We start from the raw sequence: 21,915 nt of genomic DNA, 5'->3' as shown, positions 1-21,915 counted from the left end.
AAGTGAGTATACCTTCAGATCTGGGATGATAGAGGGATTTCATGGCACAAAGGTGCAAACTTTATGGCCATTGAAGTCCCATGCAATCCATAGGATGTCGTTTGGGCCTTTTAAGCCCCAAAAGGCCATGCATGGAGTGAAAGGTGGAAGCTTTACGTGTACATGTAGTGTTTAGGGTCTAGATCTCTATTTGTAGGCTTTAGTTTGGAGTATGGGTGGCTTGTGGACCAAGATCTAGGTCCTAAGGAGATAGGGTTTGAGCTAAACCCATTAAGGAAAGGTATTAATGGGTAAAGTTGGAAATTTTACCCTTAAAAGAACATTTTCAAGGTGTATGAGAAGTAGTAAGCTTAGATCTGAAGACTTGGGGCTTAATCTATTAAGATGGCCCAAACAGACTGAGGAACTCGGCGAGTCCAGAGAGGGACTCGACGAGTTGAGTCGATTTGTCCCGATTCTGTACAAGGTAGAACTCGACGAGTATGTGAAGGGACTCGACGATTTGGCTCGTGTTATCATGACTATGAGTAGCAAGAGAACTCGGCGAGTCAAGGGGATGACACGACGAGTTGATTCAACTCGGATTGTTGACTTTAACTTCGACTGAGCGTTGACTTTGAGTTGGACTTTGATTTTGACCAAGGTTAACCCCTGAAGGGGTTTTGAAGTAAGGAATGGTATCTAAGGGGTTGTTTTGTATAGGGCGTAGTAGAGCCGGTTGCGGGAGTAGAGGCGTTCAGCTACTTCACTCGACAATTGAGGTGAGTTTTCCTCCAGTAGGAGCGGGTCAACGGCACCAATGTCGGCTCGTTTATGTATGTTAGCATATGCGGTACCTCGGTCCGATGTTGAGGTTAGCCCGAGGTAGTTTATATGTTTTTCGGGTTTCGAACCGATGTCGTGGCGGTAACCGAAGAATGTTAGTATGCTTAATGTCTTTGTGATTCTTGCATGTGTTTGTATTTGTATGTTTCCGGACTACGGTCCGATGCCGGGGCGATTCCCGAGGAATGCTTGTATGCTTCCAAATTTCGGTCCGATTCCGGGCGGGGCCCGAGGAATGTTTATATAACTATGATTAGGTAGGTATGCTCATTTTACGTGTATTAGTAGTTATGCTCATACGTATGTCGAGTTTTACTCGATGTCGGGTAGGGCCCGATGCCGGATGCGGTCTGATGCCGGGCGAGGCCCGATGTCGGACAAGGCCGATGATGGGCAATGCCCAATGTAGCAGGGTGGGGCCCAATGTATGTTATATGTGATTATGTGCTTATGTGTATGGTATGTGGTAGTTTGGGAGACTCACTAAGCTTCGTGCTTACAGTTTTCAGTTTTGGTTTCAGGTATTTCCGCTAGTAAGGGGAAGAGATCGGGATGACTGCATTGCACAAACCACAACTTTTGGTTTCAGGTATTTCCGCTAGTAAGGGGAAGAGATCGGCATGACTGCATTGCACAAACCACAACTTTTAGCCTAGGAGGATTCACTCTGATGTTTTGACATACGATTTTGATGTATTGAGAAATGTTATGATATTTTTGAGATACACGGTTTATGTTTTTTATATGATGAATGATACTCATGGTTTTTATTAATGATTTAAAATGAAATTTTTGGATCGTATTTTTGGGATGTTTCAAGTTGGTATCAGAGCCTTGGTTTGAGGGCTTCAGACACACTCTTGGGTGTGTCTGAACTCAAACGGAGGACTTTGTATGAAAATTTTTCAAAAGAAAATCACTTTTATAAAAACAAATTAAAAAAGAGAAATAGAATTTTGAAAAGAGAAAAAGGGTATGGTGCATGCAGTCAGCTGAGCTCAAGTAAGTACTCCCAAATTACCCATACAAGTTTATGTTATGATATGCTTATGAGAAATGCATGTTAGATTAGGGATAAGGATCTAGGAAGGATGCCTTATGTGTCTGTTGTATGTGTAACAGCTTTATGAACTGCATGATAGTACACATTAGTCAGTGATATGATGACTTGATTAGGACATGTTTGATTATGTGTACTCAATGCTCGAATGTTGCTTGCTTTGTGCTTTTAAGAGTTCTAGTTATCTTCAACTAACTAGTAAACGAATATGTCAAGTTACATATTGCGAGTAATAATTTCAGAACGTTAGGTTTAGCTCTATTTCGCAGCTCTTGTTTGAGTCCAACCGTTGTAGGGTAGGACCACTCATTCAAATAATTCTCTATTCTTAGTGATATGTAATAGTATCCGTGAGCTAGTTAGGGGGAGATAGCATGGACTTCTTATGCAGCTGATGGCAGAGAGTGGATTGGTGATTACCCTAGGGCAAGCCTAGGATTAGATTAGTGCGTGAAGCAGTAGTAGTAGAAGGGACTTGGTGGAGTCTAGGCAGTTCTTGAGGAAAGTATGGATAGATGTGGAAGGTAGTATGGGCCCGTACTACTGAAAGCAGAGGATCCGTACTCGAATCAAGGAAGGCTGAGATGAACCCAGGAAATTTGTGGTGTGTGAGATCCCTCGAGTAATGATGTGCATACTGATGTTTGTTATGGTGAATTTTCAATATGGTGATGCTACGCACTAGACCGATTGACACTTCAGGCGCTGGTGAGGGATTAGGCTCGGGCTCTGGAGCCGGGTAGTTAGACGAGCAGACGAGAGAGTTCATCTCTTCTAAGGTCACGCGAAACATTTTGGACCAGACTCCTGTGATCTTTGGTACAATCAAGGAGGGTATCTTGTAGCTTTTAGATGAGAGGTTAAGTGCATTCTGCACTGAGGTGGCGGCCATGATGGGGTCGCGCACGCTAACATTCAGGGAGTTCAGAGCCTATGGAGCTCCCAACTATCATGGGGCTTGGGACCCCATTGCTAGTGGCAGATGGTTGGCAGATGTCGCCAATGCCTTTCGCACTAGCAGATGTCCCAATGGGGACAAAGTCCGACTTACTTCCTACCTCCTGAAAGACAGAGCACGAGATATGATTGGACGATATGATTGCTAGGGCTCGGGAGAGGGAGCTGGATTTTGAGATGGAGAGGAAGAGGAAACCAGATGGGGTTCAGACAGGTAGTTCGGGCAAGAAGCCCAAGGTATCAAATCACAGATCGAGGAGCCAGCAAGATCGCAGCCGGTGTGGCAAGTGCCGCAAGATGCACAAGGGGACGTGCAGGGCGGGGAGTTTGGTCTGCTTCAAGTGCGGCCGAACTGGTCATATGAGCAGGGATTGTACTGCTACCACCACCACCACATCAGTTTCAGATATTATTTGCTTTCGGTGCAATCAGAGGGGCCACAAAGGGCCTAGTGTCCGGGTTTAGCAGCGGCAGGACATGTGGCGGTGCCTGCTCCTGCTACATTGAGGACTACAAATGGCCATCAGGGTTGGGCTGAGGCGCCTACAACTAGAAGCAGGGCTTTCAGCTTACTGCAGAGGAGACACATGCAGCTCCCGATGTTATGACGGGTATGTGTTCTCTCCTTATCTTTTTATTTGTATTGATTATCGCTTATGTTTACTTGTTTCGTTATAAGATCATTCTTAGTGAACGGTATATCAGCTCTCGTATTGTTCGATTCGGGGGCTACCCGATCTTTTGTGTCGCTCGCACTTAGCAAGCGATTTGTTGGAGCTCCGGGGGAGCTAGATTGTCCACTGGATGTAGAGATAGCGGATGATAGGACTGTTCGGGTTGCGAGGGTGCATCGGGGATGTACACTACAGTTGTTCGACGAGTAGTTCTCCATGGATTTGGTCCCTATTCTCCTGCGAGGGAACAAGGTTAGTGGGTATGGACTGGTTGAGGCCCAATGAGGCAGTGATTGACTGCGAGCAGAAGCTAGTGAGAGTTCGGACTTCTAGTGGGGGAGGGTTAGTGATTCAGGGCGAGAGGTCGCAGTGTAGACCAACTTTATGTTCAGCAGCGAGGGCGAGGCGCTACCTTCAGCAGGGTTGTGTAGGGTATGTCGTCTATGTTATGGATACCCGGGATAAGGGTAAGGCGACAATGGATGATGTACCGATCGTGCGATATTACCCGAATGTATTCCCGAAGGATTTGCCTGGGATACCTCCGGAAAGGCAAGTTGAGTTCAGGATTAACCTAGTCCTTGGTGCGACTTCGATATCCAAGGCACCATATCGGTTGGCTCATCCCGAGATGCAGGAGATGTCTACGCAGCTGCAAGAGCTGCTAGAGAAGGGATTTATCAGACCGAGTAGTTTGACATGGGGTGCCCCGATCCTGTTTGTGAAGAAGAAGGACGGGTCACATCGGATGTGCATAGACTACCGGAATCTGAATAAGGTAACGGTGAAGAACCATTATCCCCTCCCGAGGATTGATGATTTGTTTGACCAGCTACAGGGTGCATCTTGGTTCTCCAAGATTAATCTGCGATCGGGTTATCACCAGATGCGAGTCAGAGACGAGGATGTGCAGAAGACAGCTTTTAGGACTCGCTACGGTCACTATGAGTTTGTGGTGATGTTGTTTGGGCTCACCAATGCTCCAGCCACGTTCATGGACCTCATGAACCGCGAGTGCAGACCAATGTTGGACCGGTCTGTGATAGTCTTCATTGATGACATCTTAGTTTACTCCAAGACTCGGGAGCAACACGAGGAGCACATGAGGGAGGTGTTGGAGACACTAAGGAGGAAGAGACTTTTCGCAAAGTTCTCCAAGTGTGAGTTCTGGTTGCGCGAGATGCAGTTTCTGGGGCACCTTATCAACCAGAAGGGTATTCTTGTCGATTCAGCCAAGATAGAGGTCGTGATGCAGTGAGAGGTTCCGAGGTCTCCAACTGAGACTCGGAGTTTTCTTGGTCTAGCGGGCTATTACCAGAGATTCATCTAGGATTTCTCCAAGATCGATGTTCCTTTGACCCGACTGACCAAGAAGTCAGTGACATTCCACTGGGGGCCTGAGTAGCAGGCAGCCTTTGAGACGCTCAAACAGCGGTTATGTGAGGCACCGATTTTGACTTTGCCGGAGGGAGTCGATGACTTCGTGGTTTACTGTGACGCTTCGATCACAGGCATGGGCGCGGTATTGATGCAGCGGGGTCGCGTGACAGCTTACGCTTCAAGGCAGCCTCACGAGGCGAACTATCTGACGCATGATTTAGAGCTGGGAGCAGTGGTTTTCGCCCTCAAGATTTGGCGATATTACCTCTATGGGGTCTATTGTACCATTTACACGGAGGTCAAGCCACATCCAAGGAGAACTTTGCACCCTTACAGGGACAAGAAAAGATATGAAGTAAGAAGAGCATGAGAGAAGTAAAGATAGAGAAGAATAGAGCATGAGAAGGACGCAAAATGAAATAATAAGAGGTGATGATAATAGTATGAGTAGAGTATGAAACGAGCCTACGAATATGCTAAGAAATAGTATGAGATGAGAAGGCAAGATTTTGGGTTGACACGGTTCCGTTATCGAGTAAGAAAAGAAATATATTGGAGGTTATCATTCTTTCCACTTTATGGATGTTGTGGCGGTATAGAAATAACGTAGTGTTCCAAGATTCGAATATTCTTAAAAACCTGATTATGGATTTGATTGTTCTCAATTTGTTTGAGTGGTTTTCTTTTAGAAATAAGAAAATTTTGATTCATTGGTCATTGTGGTTACAGAAGCCTTTGATGCACATCTAATTGTATTTGATTTTCTAGCTTCTGTAGTTGTTTACAAAGTCTTTTAGTTGTTCAAAAAAACGAGAGTATGTGAAGAGAAAGAATAGTTTAGTTAACTATGAGAAAGAAGAGATTGGATTTACGAAGTATGAGAAAGAACGGATAATAATGTTAGAATATGATAACATGAAAACATATAGAATATAACCACAAATATATGTAGATATTTTTCATGTTTTGCAGTTTCATGTATTAGTCGTTGTACGTGAGAAGTTAGGACTAAGCACAAGCAGGGACGCATCTACGATATAAATATATAATAAGGATATGCAATTGCATACCCTTGAACTTTTACAAGAAGTACTAATTATTTATGTTTCAAAAAAATTAGATATGGTAATCAATAGGTTGTATACACTCGTCAAAATATTTGCATGCCGTGAAAAACAGGGATGAGGACTCGTAAGAAAAATATGAAGAGACTTTACAACCTTCTTTATCTTAAAATATTTAAAAAAATCTTCAAAAAAATTGAGAATTTATAAAAGAAATGAAACTTAATCCTAAAAAAACAACCCTTAAAAAACTCAATCCTGGAAAAAACTTTGAGCGAACATCATTCGACGTTCATAAGTCACCGACTACTCCAATGGTCCGGCTCCCCGAAAGTTCCTCTCCGTCATGCAGCGTAGTAAGATAAAACCAGACCTTCTAAGTCTCTTGCTCTCTGTCGGATCTGCATATCATCTTGTCCCTTCATCTCCATGGGGTTGTGTACTTCTCCCCTGCAGAAATACACACTTCGTATAGTATATGGTATGTCTATTTCTCATCTTACTTTGTTAGATCTTGATGAAAAATAATACTAACAGAAGTGTTTTTAAAATAGAAATTACTGACTCGTGCTCTACAAACTTAGAGCAAATTGTTCGCTTTGTATAGGGAATATGGTTCCTGATACACCTAAATTCCTAATACACCTAAGCCTTTATCATAACGTTACCCTACCCTTGGATTATAAATTTTTTATTATTAAAAGCCCTTTTTAACTTTATAAGTTGTCTTTTATATATACATTAATAACTTGTTACATATATAATTTTTAACAATATACAATATTAGCAAATAAATAAATATATTTCGTTAACTAAAATTATAAACAAAAATAAATAAATATAGTGTATTGCTTCATTATTTGCAATTTTTGCTATAAATCTTAAATCCGTTGAACACGACACAAAGCAAGGTTGACTTATCAACTTCGTTATACGAAAATGTAATTAATCAATTAGTTTTCATTGAATATAATCAATTATATTATAATGGCAGTAATTGTTTTTAGTTGATTTTTGCATACCCTATATTTTTTTTTTTCTAGATCTGCCACTCAATGCAAGAATTTGGACTAAAAGTAGTTTTATTTTTAGTATATCCTTACTGTTTTACATTATGATTTTATTGTTAATACGATATTAACTTGGGATGTAAATTGTTTTGAGTTAATAGAATTCTACATTTTAATAGAAAATTTTAATAACTTTCTAGAATATTTAATTGAAAAAAATCAAGTCGTTATTTATAAAGCCATCATCGGAGCATCAACATAATTTCTAACAGCAAAACTAGTATAGCTATTATAAAGTCATCATCTTGTTCTTTGTCATTCGAATTACTTTTGAATTATTTTTATCTTCTTTAGGTGTCTTCAGTTTACAATGATAGCCAGCCCCCATGAAAAACCCAAACTTTTTATCTGGATCATGCAAATACACCAAGATAATTTTACAACGAAGTTATCTTAATTTAAATAATTAGATAATGACTCGCATGAAAATTAAGACATCCCTTAAATCTTATCATGGGTTTTTCCTAGTCCTTGAAACCAATGATTAAAGATTTCAAGTTAGTCACCACGTTCACATCTAATACCTTCTCCATTTTTATTCCATATCATGAATTTTGTAGTTTGATTGTGAGGATGAATAAGCCATTTAGATGAAGAAGACAGCGATGGAAGAGTATTTGCACGATGAAGTCGAGTTTGAATAAATATCGAGTTAGTCGATTTAATTAGTTTTTTAGATCTTAAATGCATCCTGACATATATTTGTCACTTGATCTTGTGATGGAAGTCTACTAATCAATTAGTGAAATTATATACAGAAGGTTCAGAGTTCAAACTGAACTCTGACACACTCAAAATATTATTAATATTTCGCGCTTGATTTTTCATGAATATTAAGATGAGGTGACACATGTCATATTTATATTGTGTGGTTTACCATTTTTTTATTAAGAGCTTAACCATGTGATCAAAAACATTGTTGCCAAAACCCACTAGCATGCATGATTTAATAAATAAAATGCAAATTTCGTCCAAACTTGAAAAAAAAAAACATTAAGCAAAACCGTCAAACTTACAAGAGATAAGGTTTTCCAACATATAATCCATAAAATGAGAAAAATAAAAATATGTAATTTTTTAAGATAAAGAAAATAAGAATTGATGTAAATTAGAACACATTTAATTTATAATTTAATTTAAAGAAGTTGACATGAATGCATCATCAAATAACAGAACAAACTTAAAGAAATGCTCTAATGAACCTCTGCCCATTCTCCCCCTTCTTCTCCATTCCTCCACCACCATACTCACTGTTACTTCTCCTTCTTTAATCCGACAATGAACCCATTTCGCATTTCCATGCGAATACCCATAATTGCAAATCTAAATTGTATCCAAAAAACCATAAATCTCTAGATCTGCACAACAAATTCAATGAGGTCATGTTTGTTTCCAATTCAATGCATTGAATCACGAAATTACACAATGAAGTTATCATCTTGTTCTGGGGTTTCTCCCACAGATTGAATCCATTTGGGAAATTTGAGGTATTGGGGGAAGAAATCAATGACGAGTCCGTCATTGGATGCACGATCATCGAGTGTTGAGTGTTTAGGTTCATTGGTGGTACGACCTTCAAGTTACGGGAGTTCACAAAACGGAGGATTGGTATTACAGCAACAAATGAATCAACCAATTCCACCCTCTAAGAAAGCTTCGAAGATGTTTGTTAATAAAGAGAAGGATAATGCGTTCCTTTGGATCTTTAAATTCGCTCCTCGAAAGAAGGTTGGAATGCTGCTCTTGTCTCTTGCTTCCTTCGCAGCTATGTTATGGATACTTTATATTGCCAAAGGTCTGCTTTTCATTTCCCCCGAAATCCATACATAATAACAATATGTTCAATTTGATTGGTGTTCTTATACATCTTATTTGATTTGATTCCAACTTCATTTCCTAGTGTTCATTAGCAATTGTTCATCAATCAAGTTGCTGTCTCCATTGTTTAGGGTTAAAACTGAAAATCATTAATAGAAGTTGAATACAAAAATCAAAACCCTCTCCATTGTTCTTCACTTCTTCCTATCAATATCTACACCTTTTAGTAATTTTGAAGCTATCATTATCTACTCTTTTTTATATTTAAACCATTTTATATGATTGCGACTCAAGTTATACATTCTGAAAATCTTTTCATTTTATATAAAGTTGATAACTCTGTTAATGTTTTAATCAATTATTAGTTCCTCTTTGGGCCATTTTGAAGGTGAATTTAACCAGAACAATTCAACTGTAAGATTTTCTCAATATTCTTCATCAAATAGTGATCAAGAAAGAGTAGAGCTTAATTCTGCATTAGCCAATGATCAAATGAAGATTAGAGTTAGACATAATGATAACATTGTTAACCACCACCACCCTCCTCCACCACCGCCCATCGCCGCCAACCCTCCTCCTCCACCACCGGCTATCACCGCCCTCCCTCCTCCACCACCTGTTTATTTCACCGGATACACCCTTCCTCCCGGACATCCTTGTAATACCTTCACATTACCTCCTCCACCAGCCGACAAGAAAAGAACTGGCCCTCGACGTAAGTTCACTACTGTTAAATGCAAGAAATAGCAATCTACTTTCATATACTTGTGTATTATAGCATCCTACTTTCACTTCTTTCTATTAAATCATTGTACTTTAATAAATATACCCAATAATAGCACTGTACTTTCAAGAAATATAAGTATGATGCTATAATAAACAAATATATAAAAGTACATTGCTATTTCTTGCATTTAACCCGCTATTATATCATCCTACTTTCATTTCATTTGTTTTTTTACTTTCATTTTATGTTTCAGCTTGTCCAGTGTGTTACCTTCCAGTAGAAGAAGCTATTTCTTATATGCCAAAAGCACCATCTTTTTCACCTGTTCTTCAAAATTTAACTTTCATTCATGATGAAAGTTTTACCAAAAGTGAATTTGGAGGCTCAGATTTTGGTGGGTATCCTACTTTAAAACAAAGATATGACTCTTATGATGTAAAAGAATCAATGTCTGTGCATTGTGGGTATGATTCTTTTTCTCTAAAAATTTATGAATTGTTTTATTTGTTTCAGTTTTATCATATCACTAATCATTTTCCATTATTACATAATAAAGATTTGTGAGAGGAGATAGGCCTGGACGCAAGTCAGGATATGATATTGCTGATTCAGATCTTCTTTTAATGGACATGTGTCATGGAATTGTGGTTTCATCTGCAATATTTGGTATCCTTGTAGAACATTTCAGTACACATTTACACACACTCCTTGAATCATGAATAGTGTGGTGATTATTTAAAATTTTATACAGGGGCTTATGATTTGATTCAACAACCAAAGAATATAAGTGAAACTGCAAAGCAAAATGTGTGCTTTTTCATGTTTGTTGATGAAGAAACAGAAAAGTTTTTGAGGAATTCAGGTCATTTGGATGATAGCAAAAAGATTGGATTGTGGAGAGTTGTTGTTATCTACAACCTCCCTTACACTGACCCAAGGCGCAATGGGAAGGTAAATAACAGATATTTCTTATTCAGACATTCTGTTGTTTTTACCTTTTTCCCTTATTAAAAAAACAACAAAAAAAAAATCTTTTTTTAATAAAGTTAGGTTTGTGACAGGTTCCAAAACTTCTATCACATAGGCTTTTCCCAAATGCTAAGTACTCTATATGGTTGGATGGGAAACTTATGCTTATGGTTGACCCTTATCAAATCCTTGAAAGGTAAGTGTTTTTTATCTGTTATCTGATGAATTTAATACAGAAGGAACGACAAAGTTAGCTAAAGATTCTCCATTTTTTTAAATTTGTTCAAATTTTAAACATGACTTATGTAAATTCAGGTTCTTGTGGAGGGAGAATGCTAGTTTCGCAATATCTAGACATTATAAACGGTTTGATGTGTTTCTAGAAGCTGAAGCTAATAAGGCGGCTGGGAAGTACGATAATGCTTCCATTGACTTTCAGATTGACTTTTATAAACGGGAAGGCTTAACGCCGTATTCTTCTGCCAAGCTTCCTATTAGAAGTGGTACGATGATTGTATATATGATCGTTTAGTGTCTAAAAAATCAGATTTTTGAAACTGATTATTGGAATAAGTTTTTTAATTTTTTTATGACAGATGTGCCTGAAGGATGTGTTGTAATACGTGAACACATTCCGATTTCTAATCTTTTTACTTGTCTTTGGTTCAACGAAGTTGACCGGTTTACTTCTCGAGATCAAATTAGCTTTTCCACGGTTCGGGACAAGATCCGGTCCAAGACTAATTGGACCGTTAACATGTTTTGGGACTGCGAAAGGCGAAACTTTGTAGTTCAGGTATATATATGATATGCTTTGTGTTTCTTGAATCCAAAGCGTTGACTTCTCAGGTCAAACCAGTTCGTTTTTAAAACGCGACATTGATATGGATTTTGTTTCAAATTCGGCATTTAATATGTTACCTTTTCAATAATTTCTTGTTAATTTTAATGTAGCCGATGAATGTCTTTCAAAAACTTGAAAAAAACCATTAAAAATTGAATCTTGAAATCAGTTTTGTTGACCCATGGTGCAGGGATACCATCGAGATGTTTTGGAGCATTGGGCGCCACCACCACCACCACGGCTTTCTGGTGCACCGATCGTTTTCAATATTACTGCTAATAAACCACAAAAAAGATCGACGGAAAACATTGTAAGTAATCCGAGAAAAACACCGTCGACAAAACGCCGGAAAGAGAAAAGATCAAGTTCGAGGCGACACCGGAAAATTGATCCAGGGAATAGAAACGCCACCAGTCGAAGTCGGAATTACATGTAAGCAAAAGGATAAATCATCCTTTTGATCCCTGTTTAGAATATTAATTTTTGGGCTCATACTTTTATATGTTTTTTTTTTTCTTTTTCATTGTTTAGATTTATCAGGTTACCATTTTTTGTTGTATATACAATTTTGGAAATTTATAATAATCTCTGTTTATTGCACATATTTTGTTTGTTTTACGTAGTCATTGCATTCAATAAAGAATAATCATCCAGCAAGGTCCAATTTTCTTGAATCTCAATACTTCAGGGTTACTTTTGAAAGATATTCCTTTTGACTTTCATGGACCAAATCCAAAGTAACTATTTGACTTTAATCACACTACAAACGTTACAGCATGATGTACAAGACACTCCCACGATTATGTGTGTAAGCGGCGTGCCATACTTGATGCACAACGTACAACATGTTTATGCAGGGTCAGAAGATTCTGGTTGAAGATGCACTATTTTTAGATAGAAAATCCTAAATCTATACGTATAGAGAGAGAAACATATATAGATTTAGAGAGAGAATATGAGGATTTAGCTTCTCACCAAATCTGGTTCCAATGGAGATACTATCTTGTTCGGTTAATTTTGTGAAATCTGGAATCAGGGTTTCGTTTCCCCCTTTTAATTTCCTCCAATTCGTTCTGATTTTCTTGGCTTTCATCACGAAATCTACATCAATTCACCGTGATTTCTCAGAAGTTCCGTACTCTCGATACTGTAATGATGTGGTTCGTGAATCCCCATTTACAGAAACCCAATTATTGCGGGATAATTTCCTCCGGTTAGATAAAGCGGTGTATAGCTTAGGAAATGAAAATCCCCAATTCAATTTTAATCCCGTTTCCTCTCAAGTCGCATCGTTTTCCACCCGGGAAGCTTACGAGACGAAATCGAAAGGGATCGTTAAGGTTAATGCGGTTCTTAACCTTGTTGGGGCGGGCATTATTGATTATTTTTCCGGCAATACTCCACGGAGAAGATTACGGCTTGTTAAGTTCCGGCCACCGCGTTGGGAGCCTCGTACAAACGTCGGAGCTGGGTTTAGGTTATTCGGGTTTTGGGATTCGAATTCTGGGAAGCTATGTATGGTTGGTTCAGGATCGGTAAGTACTTTAACCCCTGTGAATGTTGTTTTCAAGCTTGATTATCCCAATTCTTCTGTTCTTGATACTAGTTTGATCAATGGTACATTACAAAGCATCACGCCTTCGGGTTCCGCTACATATTTTAAACCCATTTCGATATTGGGTGTTTCACGTATGGGGTATAATTATACTTACATCAATAAAGAGATCAACAACGATGGTTTTAGCATCTACGATGATCTGGAGAACACCTCTCTTAGTCTACCAGATGCCCGGACGGCTTACAGGCGTGGGATATGCTCGGTCATAACATGGGGTCTCAGATTTGAATTGGATTACAATACCTACGACTGTAAGAACGTTTCTTGTAGCTTTATAACAGTAGGCGATGAAACTTTTCCACGTTTCCTGTCAATCAAAGTCGTAGATTGCTTAGAAGATGGAAAAGTTCGGTACATTTTGCAGTTCTCTAATTCTACCTACGGTAGAGGAATGTCATTTTATCCACTCACTAGTCTGGTTGCAGAAGGAGTTTGGAACAAGAAGAAGAACCGTCTAGAGTTAGTAGCATGCCAACTGTTCGATAAAATGTCTGCAAGAGATTGTTCGATTAGATTAGCTTTCAGTTTACCTTCAAATCTTAGTCTACAAAACAGGAGTAGTATCATAGGGCGAATGTGGAGTACAAAACGAAAGAATCTTGGCCATGTCTCTATTTATAGCCCTGCAAACCTACACTCAAGAATCAAAGGTGCATCATATGAGTATTCCCAACATAAAAAGATCACAAATTTATGCTCAAAAACCCTCGATAGTAACACACAAGGAAAGAAAGAGACTTACCCAGATGAAAATTCTCCAAATTTACGGTTCGACATGTTGGTGAAAAACAAGAAAGGACAAATGGCATATGGTTATGCATCCCCTTTTTACATCGGTGACCGATTTTATTCATCTTTTTCCATGATCGAAGGGAATCATAGTTCAATAAACAAGTACATTAACATTAGCTATGTCATGAGCTTCACGACACGTGGCGAATTTGAATTCGGTGGTAAAATCCCAGGGTCAAAAATGGTTGAAATCTCAGCAGAAGGCGTGTATAACACTAAAAATGGTGTTATATGTATGATTGGTTGTAAGCATATGCCATACGAAAAGTTCCAAAAGAAAAGATCCTTAGATTGTGAGCTGCTAATCAACATCAACTACTCAAAACGCGGGTCGGTTCACGGGTCGATCAAATCCACACGAACAAGACCCGACCCGTTATACTTCGAGCCCGTGAAATTCGGGTCAAGCTCAATAACAACAGTCCAAGCGAGAGAATCAATATGGCGAATGGATCTTGAGATCACCATGGTTGTAATTTCAAACACACTCGCATGCATTTTCATCGCGTTCCAACTCTTTCATGTCAAAAAGAATCCCGAATTTCTTCCGGAAACTTCCATTATCATGTTAACTGTTCTCACCTTGGCTCATATGATCCCACTTTTACTCAATTTCGAAGCGATTTTTATCAAAAATCGAAAGCAAAACGTGTTTCTCGGAACTGATCAATGGCTAGAAGTAAACGAGGTTCTTGTTCGTGTCATCACAATGGTTGCTTTCCTTCTTCAATCCCGGTTGCTCCAACTCACTTGGTGTTCAAGAAATGGCAATGAGAATAACAATAACAAAGACAAAAACCTCTGGGAATTTGATCGAAAGGTTCTATATGTAACATTCCCGTTATATATATTCGCCTTTTTTGCACATTTGTTACAACTTCACGCATCAAAAAGCATGACTTTTTGGGGAGAACTCGAGTCTTACTTCGGTATAGTTCTTGACACATTCTTGATACCACAAATTGTGTTCAATTTGTTTTGTGATACATGTAACATGGTTCTTGCTCCTTCGTTTTATATCGGGTCTACAGTTGTGAGATTGTTGCCTCATGTTTATGATATTTACCGATCGCATAGTTCTTTGTGGTTTTATGATAAAATATATGCGAATCCTGGGATGGATTTCTATTCGACAATTTGGGATGTTGTTGTGTGTTTTGGTGGGACATTTTGTGTTCTTGTGATTTATGTGCAGCAACGATTTGGGGGAAGATCGGTTTTGCCAAAAAGATTTAGAGAAAGTTTTATGTATCAGAAAGTAGCTGTTACGACTCAAGAAGGATGAGTTTTTTGGGCTTGTTGACTTGTAATGTTGTTGGTTTTGCTTTGTATGTAAACTCAGTTGTAAAAGAAACAGTTTAGATTTATTTCTACCTTTCATATAAGAAACTTAGTTTGTTTGTTATTATTTTTTTTTATGAATTGTAGGTATTCTTTTAGCAACATGCTAACATCCTTTATTAATAGTAACAGTTAATAACCAGTAATAGCAATGTCACTTGTATTTCGTTACAAAAATATGTAACAAATTAGATACATTCATTCTACATATTAGTGTAACAAAATGTAAGTATGTTGTTATTATGGATAAAAAAAAGTACATTGGCAGAAAGTACATTGCTATTCACTGCAATTTGACTAACGAGCAACCCCTACACAAATATGTACATTGAACTGCAAAAATCTAACCACTAAGGCTAACACCCTTCAATTATGTTCAAAACATCAAAAAACCAAATGTTTAACAATACAAAATAACGATGCAAAAATAACTCCCATGGTGAGCAGCTTGATGAATTCAAGGACATTATCGTCATTCTTACACCCAAAACCTGAAAACCAATCATACAAAAGAGTCAAACTCCAACCCAAAAAGTCAAAAACCTTATGATATTAAGAAAATAAAACACGGGTTTTCCAATATGAAAAATGACAAACATACCCTCGATATCACGACTCCAAATTAATATTCTTCCCAGTAAGAATCCTGGATATCTGAAGTCCCCGACTAAATGCTTCATTAAACAAAATCCTGGTTTGCATGGCTTGAAATCCGGGCATCCATGACAAAAAAGCAAGAGGGGCCAAAACAAACATTCCAATCAACATATCATAAAGCCGAGCCAACGAAACAACCGTATCCCAAACAATCGAATTTTCCAAAAACGGCCTCAAAACTTGTGCAATCGATATAATCCCCCATCCAGTAGGTATAAACGCCAAAACACTCGAAAACATGTCCAAAATCGTCAATTTGGTAAACTCCAAAAGCATCAAAACCACAACCACAATCACAAAACTCACAAGAAGCTGAACAAGCCGGTATTTTATATGCTCTTTCGCCGCGAACTTATCCTGCGCATACGCGATCACAATATAAACCGCAACCGCAGCGATCATAAAAACCCACGAAATCAAATAAACAACAATACTCGTACTATTGTTCGCGATTTGCAAATGGTAAACAACACCATATTGAAAAAAGAAGAATCTTAAATCCAGAATTATTTCCAATAATTTCCCCCATAAACCGGTTGTTCTCAAGTGGTCCTGCTCTTCATACCACCACGTTTCCCAACTAATATCCGCTTTCGCCAACGACCCGCCCGAATACCAAATCCATCTAACAAAATCCTTGAAGTCATAAACCGTTTTCAACCAATCGAAACCCGACGGGTTGAACGCAAACGGGGCCATGATCCACGAAACCACTAAAAACCAACTTGATATATTCAAAATTATGTAAATGAAATTCGATACGGATAACGGGGTGTTGGACGCGTAAACTGTTAAAATCACCCCGAGTTCAATTGCTTTCACGAAATGACTTCGAGCGTATAACCGATAATTTTCTGCGAATTTTTTATGTTCAACAACAAACCCGCGACCCGTGGCCCGGTATTTCGCCCCACCGTGTAATATGGTACGCCCAAAGTAATGGCTGCGGGTACCCATCGAAAAAGTGAAGAAGACCGAGGCGAGCTGTAACTGCATTGTAAGGTAGTCCCATACAGCAGATAAAAACCCGTGTTCTAACGAGTTTTCAACTATCATTGGTAAAGCAGTGAAAACCCCGATTTGTACTACAAATTGTTGGTTTATAATCGCCCCGAATGCTTTGTTATACTTTGTGTTGTCCATAGCAGCCCCCTCGACCCCACTCAACGCTAGATAAAGCCGGCCCCACAAGAAAGTATAAACCATAACAATCATCATCATTGTGTTGTAATAAAACCCGACTGTTGTGTAAAAAAATGACAACATCCGGAAGAAGTCGAGCCGGTGGCCCAACCGATAAACATCGCGGCTCAAAACTTGTTCACCGTTTCCAGACGCGACTTTCGCCTCAAACATTGAAATTTGGTTCAACCCGACATCCCGACCCTTTCCGATTTGAATGTATTCATGATGTGTTACATTTCCACCACGTAAGGTGCAATTGAATCCCGCGAATATGTCTTCACTAATGTTGATTACTTTTGAGGCTTTGCTTATTCCGCCACGTGTCAAGAACCAGAACCGGTCGAACACGTCCGGATGCCCGTAATGCATCCGGACTTTCAACGGGTTCGCGAGAACCCGTTGACCGAGTGTCACGAAGCTCATTTCTTGCGTTGACATGAACCACGCGAGCGAGGAGACGGACCCCGTGAAGATGTTTTCGCGGACTCCTAGGATTGTTGGTTTTCGGATCCCGTGGTTGACTTTGAATTCTTCTAGAAGGTTTCGCATTTTCAAGGCTTCTTCGAACGAATTATCTTGGTTCATGTCGATTGTTTGTAACGCATCGCCACGCGTGAAAATTATCGCGTGGTTTTGGTTCTCGGGCTTTCCTTCCCCGAGCTTCATCGGGCCCGGTAATTTTATGCGGTAAATTTCTTCTTCTTTCTTTAAGCGGTCATTGTACTTTACAAGAACTGAATAATACTCGACTTCAGACCGACCCAAATGAACCTCGTCCACATAAGCAACCCGAAGGGCCTCATTGTTTTTCATTAAAATCGCGATATCTTCTGCTTGTGGTTCGCCTTTTTGCTTCTGGGACCCGTAATTCTGACACGCAACAACGTATACAAACTTCATAATTGCAGACCCGGTCTCGCTAACGGTCCGGTTCAAACCCCGTGAACCCGCCCGGTAATCGACAGTTTGTGACCCCTGTCTGATTTCCACTTCAGAAGCGGAATCAAGATACGCGAGAATTTTCAAAGCCCGATAATAATACATCATTCCCCGAACAGTTCGGGCCAAAGTTTGGCCCCGATACGAGGCCCAAACACGAAGGTCTCGGGTTCTTGTAGTGAAAATTTCATTGTCATCTTTCATCCCATCTCCACGCATTCTTTCCATAAAATTCTCCCACTCGTCTTCGTATATTTTCTGCAAATAAAACAAAGTGGAAATTCCGTCATCGTTAGGGCTTCGAAGCGCTTCTTTCTTATACAAAACATCCTCGTCATAATACGGAGTCAAAACACTAAACGCCATCATTTTCTCGACTTGTGGGGCCCGCGGGATGTTCATGAAAAGCGAGTTGCTAAAAAACGCGATCCGTCTCCGGGCCTCGATGTTTCTCGGGATGTTCCGCATCGAGTCCCGGGATTTTAAAATCGTGTGCAGCCGCCGTAACTGTCGGTGAAAAAACGCGTCTTCAGGTTTTGGAAACCGGACTTTGTTCACGAAAAGTAAACCCTCTTCGGTTTTTGCAGGGTTCCTCGGGGCTAAACCTTCTTCAATCAATTGGAACGCGGGCTTTTTAGTTTTTGGGAGCTCTTTAACCATGATCTCATAAAGCGCTTGCAAAATGTCAACAAGTTTGTTCATGTTTTGAACGGGTGCCATCAAAGTTTCAACAAGATTGATCAAATTCACGTGAATCATCGGGAGTTTTTGCGATTTATAAAATTTCATAAACTCGCCGATTGAAACCCAATGGTCGATTTCATCGAATAACCGTTTAACAATCCCGTATTCTTCGGATCTTTTTTCAATGATTTCGGGTAGTAAATACCGGATACTACAATACGCCTCGATCACCGCACACCGGCGATACTCGCTGTTACAAATCCGGAACCAAACCCAGCGGTCCGGTGCACCGGAAAGTTCACTGGCCTGGTTGAGTGCAAGGCTGAGCTCATTACCCAAAAGGACACACGGCCACCGGACCACCATGATCCCCCAACAGGTAGGCGGCAACTCCATGAGCTCCACCTCTCTATCGCTAATTAGATCTTCTTCCCTCATTGTGAATATAATTTCATTCCAAATCAACGCGAATCTTCTTGCATCAACTTGACTCGATTCAAGTTTCTTAAATGGTTGACCGAGCCCGTACCGGAGTTTGACCCGACGAATCGCGTTACGAAGCTTTTGAACAAGAGAATCTTTAGCCGTCACGGATAAATCTTCCGGAATCAAATTAAACTGTAACGCGCTCGCGAAAAACTGATACCGTAACCTTAACTGCTCGATGTTCCGGATCTCGCCCAAATGAGAAAACAACCCGATAATCGACCCGACTAGAGCGGAAAAAACCGTGTACCATAACTGCATGTCAACTAAATACATCAAAACAACGGGAAGCCAAACCAGAACAATCGCCATTCGATTTGTGTTGCTGAAGAATTCATGCCAGTTGTATCGATCGAGACGGAGGCTTGCTAGGGCTTTTGTGGGGGCCACGAGCGGTTTAATTTGAAGAAAGTAAGAAAATGAGAACTTTGAGAGTAATATAATGATCCAAAAGAGTGTGTATTTGATGTTACTGACTAAACCTTCGCGTAAACCTCGTCCTACATAGAGTCGGGAATGGAACCACCATGTTAGCATGTCGAAAAGTATGAAATCGGTTTCTTCAATGAAGTTTCTGACCCATGGGATGATGAAAAGAAGCAATGCGAGGACTTCTGGAATGATGTAGACTAATCCGGATTTTAAGAACACGATGATTTTATCATTGGCGGCATCGGACCACCGCCCATCTGAGTTTTTTTGGATCCAGATTTGGATGTAGAAGATGGTGAAGACGATGACCCATGTTAATGATACTATTGATTTCATGATCATACGAAAGAGAAGAAGTTTTGAATCTTTTGAAACCAGACTGTATTGTGTTCCTGCATCGAGAATTGATTGACCGAATCGAAGACCAGCCCATGTTATGAAGACTGTGAGTAATTCAACTTGTACATCACGATCTTCAAGCGCCTGCCATGGAAACTGTGTTTCTCTCCAGGCTACAATCATGGAGGCTTGGAAGAACAAGATGAGCAAAACCCATAATCGGTCGAAGTTTCTGAAGATGTTCCAGAATGTTCGTTGCTCCACGAATCCGGTTTTGCCGATTCGGTTTATGGCTTTTGGGTCGTCTATGAAGAAGTTGCAGGAGAGATCTAATGGCCATTTGAGTTTCTTGAAGCATTTGCGACTCCAGAAGAATTCGTTTATGTCATCGTAATTTCTCCAGGCTGAATGTGGGGCTTTTCCGTTTCTGCTTCTGTCTACTTCCGTTTTGATTGTTTTGTAAATTGGGGTGATGATTTTGTTTAGAAACGCGTTTTCGCCGGAGATGGAGGGGTTGAAAGGACGGCCGGTGTTGGCGTCCGTGTCGCCGGAGAGAACTTGGTTTAATTCCATGGTCATGTGATGGTAGATGTAGCAGAGACATTCTGGTGTGAATCGGAGATTCCCGGCTTCACCCCAGATGAGTAGGTACATAGCTACATATAAAAGTTCCCGGCGGTGGGTGTCGGGATTTTGACGGAAATGTGGGAGGCGAACCTGTGATTTTCGTCGGAGGAAAGAGCACCATGACTTGTAATTCTTAAGAAGTTTCCGACGGAATTCCCGGAGAACACCAGGGTCGAGGTTATCGGCGATGGCTGGCGGCGGGGAGAGCCGCATTTGGGCGTTGGCAAGGTGGAGGACGAGATGCTCCCGTTGATTCCGAACGTTGTCGTTTTGAAACCCGAAAAAAGCACCGAGCCAATCCATAAGGTCCATCCCATCTCGCCATTCTCTAAACGGCGGCCGACGGAGGTCCCCGACGGCGCGTAGAGCATCAGCAGCCGCTCTCACTTCTGGGTACCGAAGAGATGGATGATCAGAGAGTAAACTGTGTATAGGGATTATGTTATACGGCTCCTCATGCCTCGTCACATGTGGCGGCGCGTCGGGATTCCCCCGTCCGCGAGTGGGTACTGGTCTTTGCCTCAAGTTCATCTCATTGGAATTCTAATAGGTTTCATGATCTGGGTATCTTCTCAAACCACCCTGCAATTCCCAATTCACCATTTTTACAACAAACAAATACACACACTACAACAAGCAAAGTAAAAATTAGATCAAATTGAACAAAAAGAACGTACCTGTATGATATGGGGATTGAAATTTACACTTTTGATTACTCCCAATTAACCAGTTTCCAAACAAAACACACAATATATCTACAAGAACACACACAGATAGATACAGAATCTCAAAACGTATATACTATATACCCAGTAAAGTAATAAACAAAACCTAAAGTAAAATAGCGTACCTTTAGGATATGGCGATTGAAATTTTCTTTTTTTGGTTTCAAATTATTGGGTTTTTGTGGTGGGTTTTTGAGGGGTGTTTGTTACTTGTAACTTGTAGGTTACAAGAATAGTGGCACGTGAGACACGCGCTTGAGAGGGAGAAGGTGGGGGGAGATCTAAGATAAGAGAGAGACGAGCACTTAAGATGGGTGCGACCCACACAGCGAGGGTGTTTTTATCTGTCACTTGCATTCAATCAAAGTATAACACTCTGATTTTATTTTGTTTATCTTTCAAAATCTTTTTAGTTCATAATATATTAATATTATTCATATTCCTTACGAATTAGTTATTAAAAAAATAAAAATCGAACATTATTCTTGTAACCTAATTTGAGAATATCTTTTTTTTTGTAAAAGTGTATCTCTAAGATTTGTATCTATTTTTACAACCTTTATCAAAATTCAAATGACTAAATTAGTCCATAATACAATACGTATACGTTGAGGATTGTGGTTTCAGTAGAGAAATTTTATTTCATGATTTTAAAGAAAAAATAAATACAATATGTTAACAAAAGTACTTAAGTACATATGA

General features: G+C 39.8%; 3 protein-coding genes and 1 non-coding gene across 7 annotated transcripts; 2 read left to right on the top strand and 2 right to left on the bottom strand.

Annotated features, from left to right (window-relative positions):
• The first annotated feature begins 8,132 nt into the window (after positions 1-8,132).
• Positions 8,133-11,988, top strand: LOC111892696 (probable hexosyltransferase MUCI70). 4 transcript variants are annotated; one of them, XM_023888751.2, is made up of 9 exons: positions 8,133-8,825; positions 9,237-9,563; positions 9,829-10,039; positions 10,132-10,241; positions 10,327-10,526; positions 10,637-10,740; positions 10,860-11,047; positions 11,141-11,340; positions 11,579-11,988. In XM_023888751.2, exons 1-9 carry the CDS (start codon positions 8,537-8,539, stop codon positions 11,822-11,824), a joined length of 1,875 nt encoding a protein of 624 aa, XP_023744519.1. In that variant the 5' UTR covers positions 8,133-8,536; the 3' UTR covers positions 11,825-11,988. The 4 variants fall into 4 exon arrangements, with proteins under 4 accessions (XP_023744519.1, XP_042752177.1, XP_042752178.1 ...); XM_042896243.2 differs by having other exon boundaries at positions 8,578-8,758; positions 9,214-9,563; XM_042896244.2 differs by having other exon boundaries at positions 8,620-8,758.
• Positions 11,989-12,377: 389 nt separating this feature from the next.
• On the top strand, positions 12,378-15,083 carry LOC111892675 (uncharacterized). Its single transcript, XM_023888723.1, has one exon. It carries the CDS (start codon positions 12,378-12,380, stop codon positions 15,081-15,083), a length of 2,706 nt encoding a protein of 901 aa, XP_023744491.1.
• A 272-nt stretch (positions 15,084-15,355) lies between these two features.
• On the bottom strand, positions 15,356-21,559 carry LOC111892671 (callose synthase 11). Its single transcript, XM_023888719.3, has 4 exons — positions 21,339-21,559; positions 21,166-21,243; positions 15,741-21,070; positions 15,356-15,630 (listed from the first exon to the last, which is right to left on the bottom strand). Exon 3 carries the CDS (start codon positions 21,017-21,019, stop codon positions 15,749-15,751), a length of 5,271 nt encoding a protein of 1,756 aa, XP_023744487.1. The 5' UTR covers positions 21,020-21,070; positions 21,166-21,243; positions 21,339-21,559; the 3' UTR covers positions 15,356-15,630; positions 15,741-15,748.
• LOC111892703 (small nucleolar RNA J33) lies at positions 17,961-18,039 on the bottom strand. The gene has a single exon (XR_002850631.1). It is a non-coding gene; the product is annotated as a small nucleolar RNA J33 (small nucleolar RNA).
• Positions 21,560-21,915: the final 356 nt, after the last annotated feature.

Source organism: Lactuca sativa, chromosome 7 (genome assembly GCF_002870075.4).
Source record: "Lactuca sativa cultivar Salinas chromosome 7, Lsat_Salinas_v11, whole genome shotgun sequence".
NCBI classification, from domain to species: Eukaryota; Viridiplantae; Streptophyta; class Magnoliopsida; order Asterales; family Asteraceae; genus Lactuca; species Lactuca sativa.
Note: the sequence above shows the minus strand (reverse complement) of the source record. Positions and strands in the feature narration are given on the sequence as shown.

Excerpts from the sequence above, each read along its gene's own strand:
- LOC111892675 (XM_023888723.1), top strand. The coding sequence starts at position 12,378 with ATGGAGATACTATCTTGTTCGGTTAATTTTGTGAAATCTGGAATCAGG.
- LOC111892671 (XM_023888719.3), bottom strand. The coding sequence starts at position 21,019 with ATGAACTTGAGGCAAAGACCAGTACCCACTCGCGGACGGGGGAATCCC.
- LOC111892696 (XM_023888751.2), top strand. The coding sequence starts at position 8,537 with ATGACGAGTCCGTCATTGGATGCACGATCATCGAGTGTTGAGTGTTTA. Across the intron at positions 9,564-9,828 it reads GAAAAGAACTGGCCCTCGAC|CTTGTCCAGTGTGTTACCTT; the intron begins GTAAGTTCACTA and ends TTTATGTTTCAG. Across the intron at positions 10,242-10,326 it reads GGTTTCATCTGCAATATTTG|GGGCTTATGATTTGATTCAA; the intron begins GTATCCTTGTAG and ends AATTTTATACAG.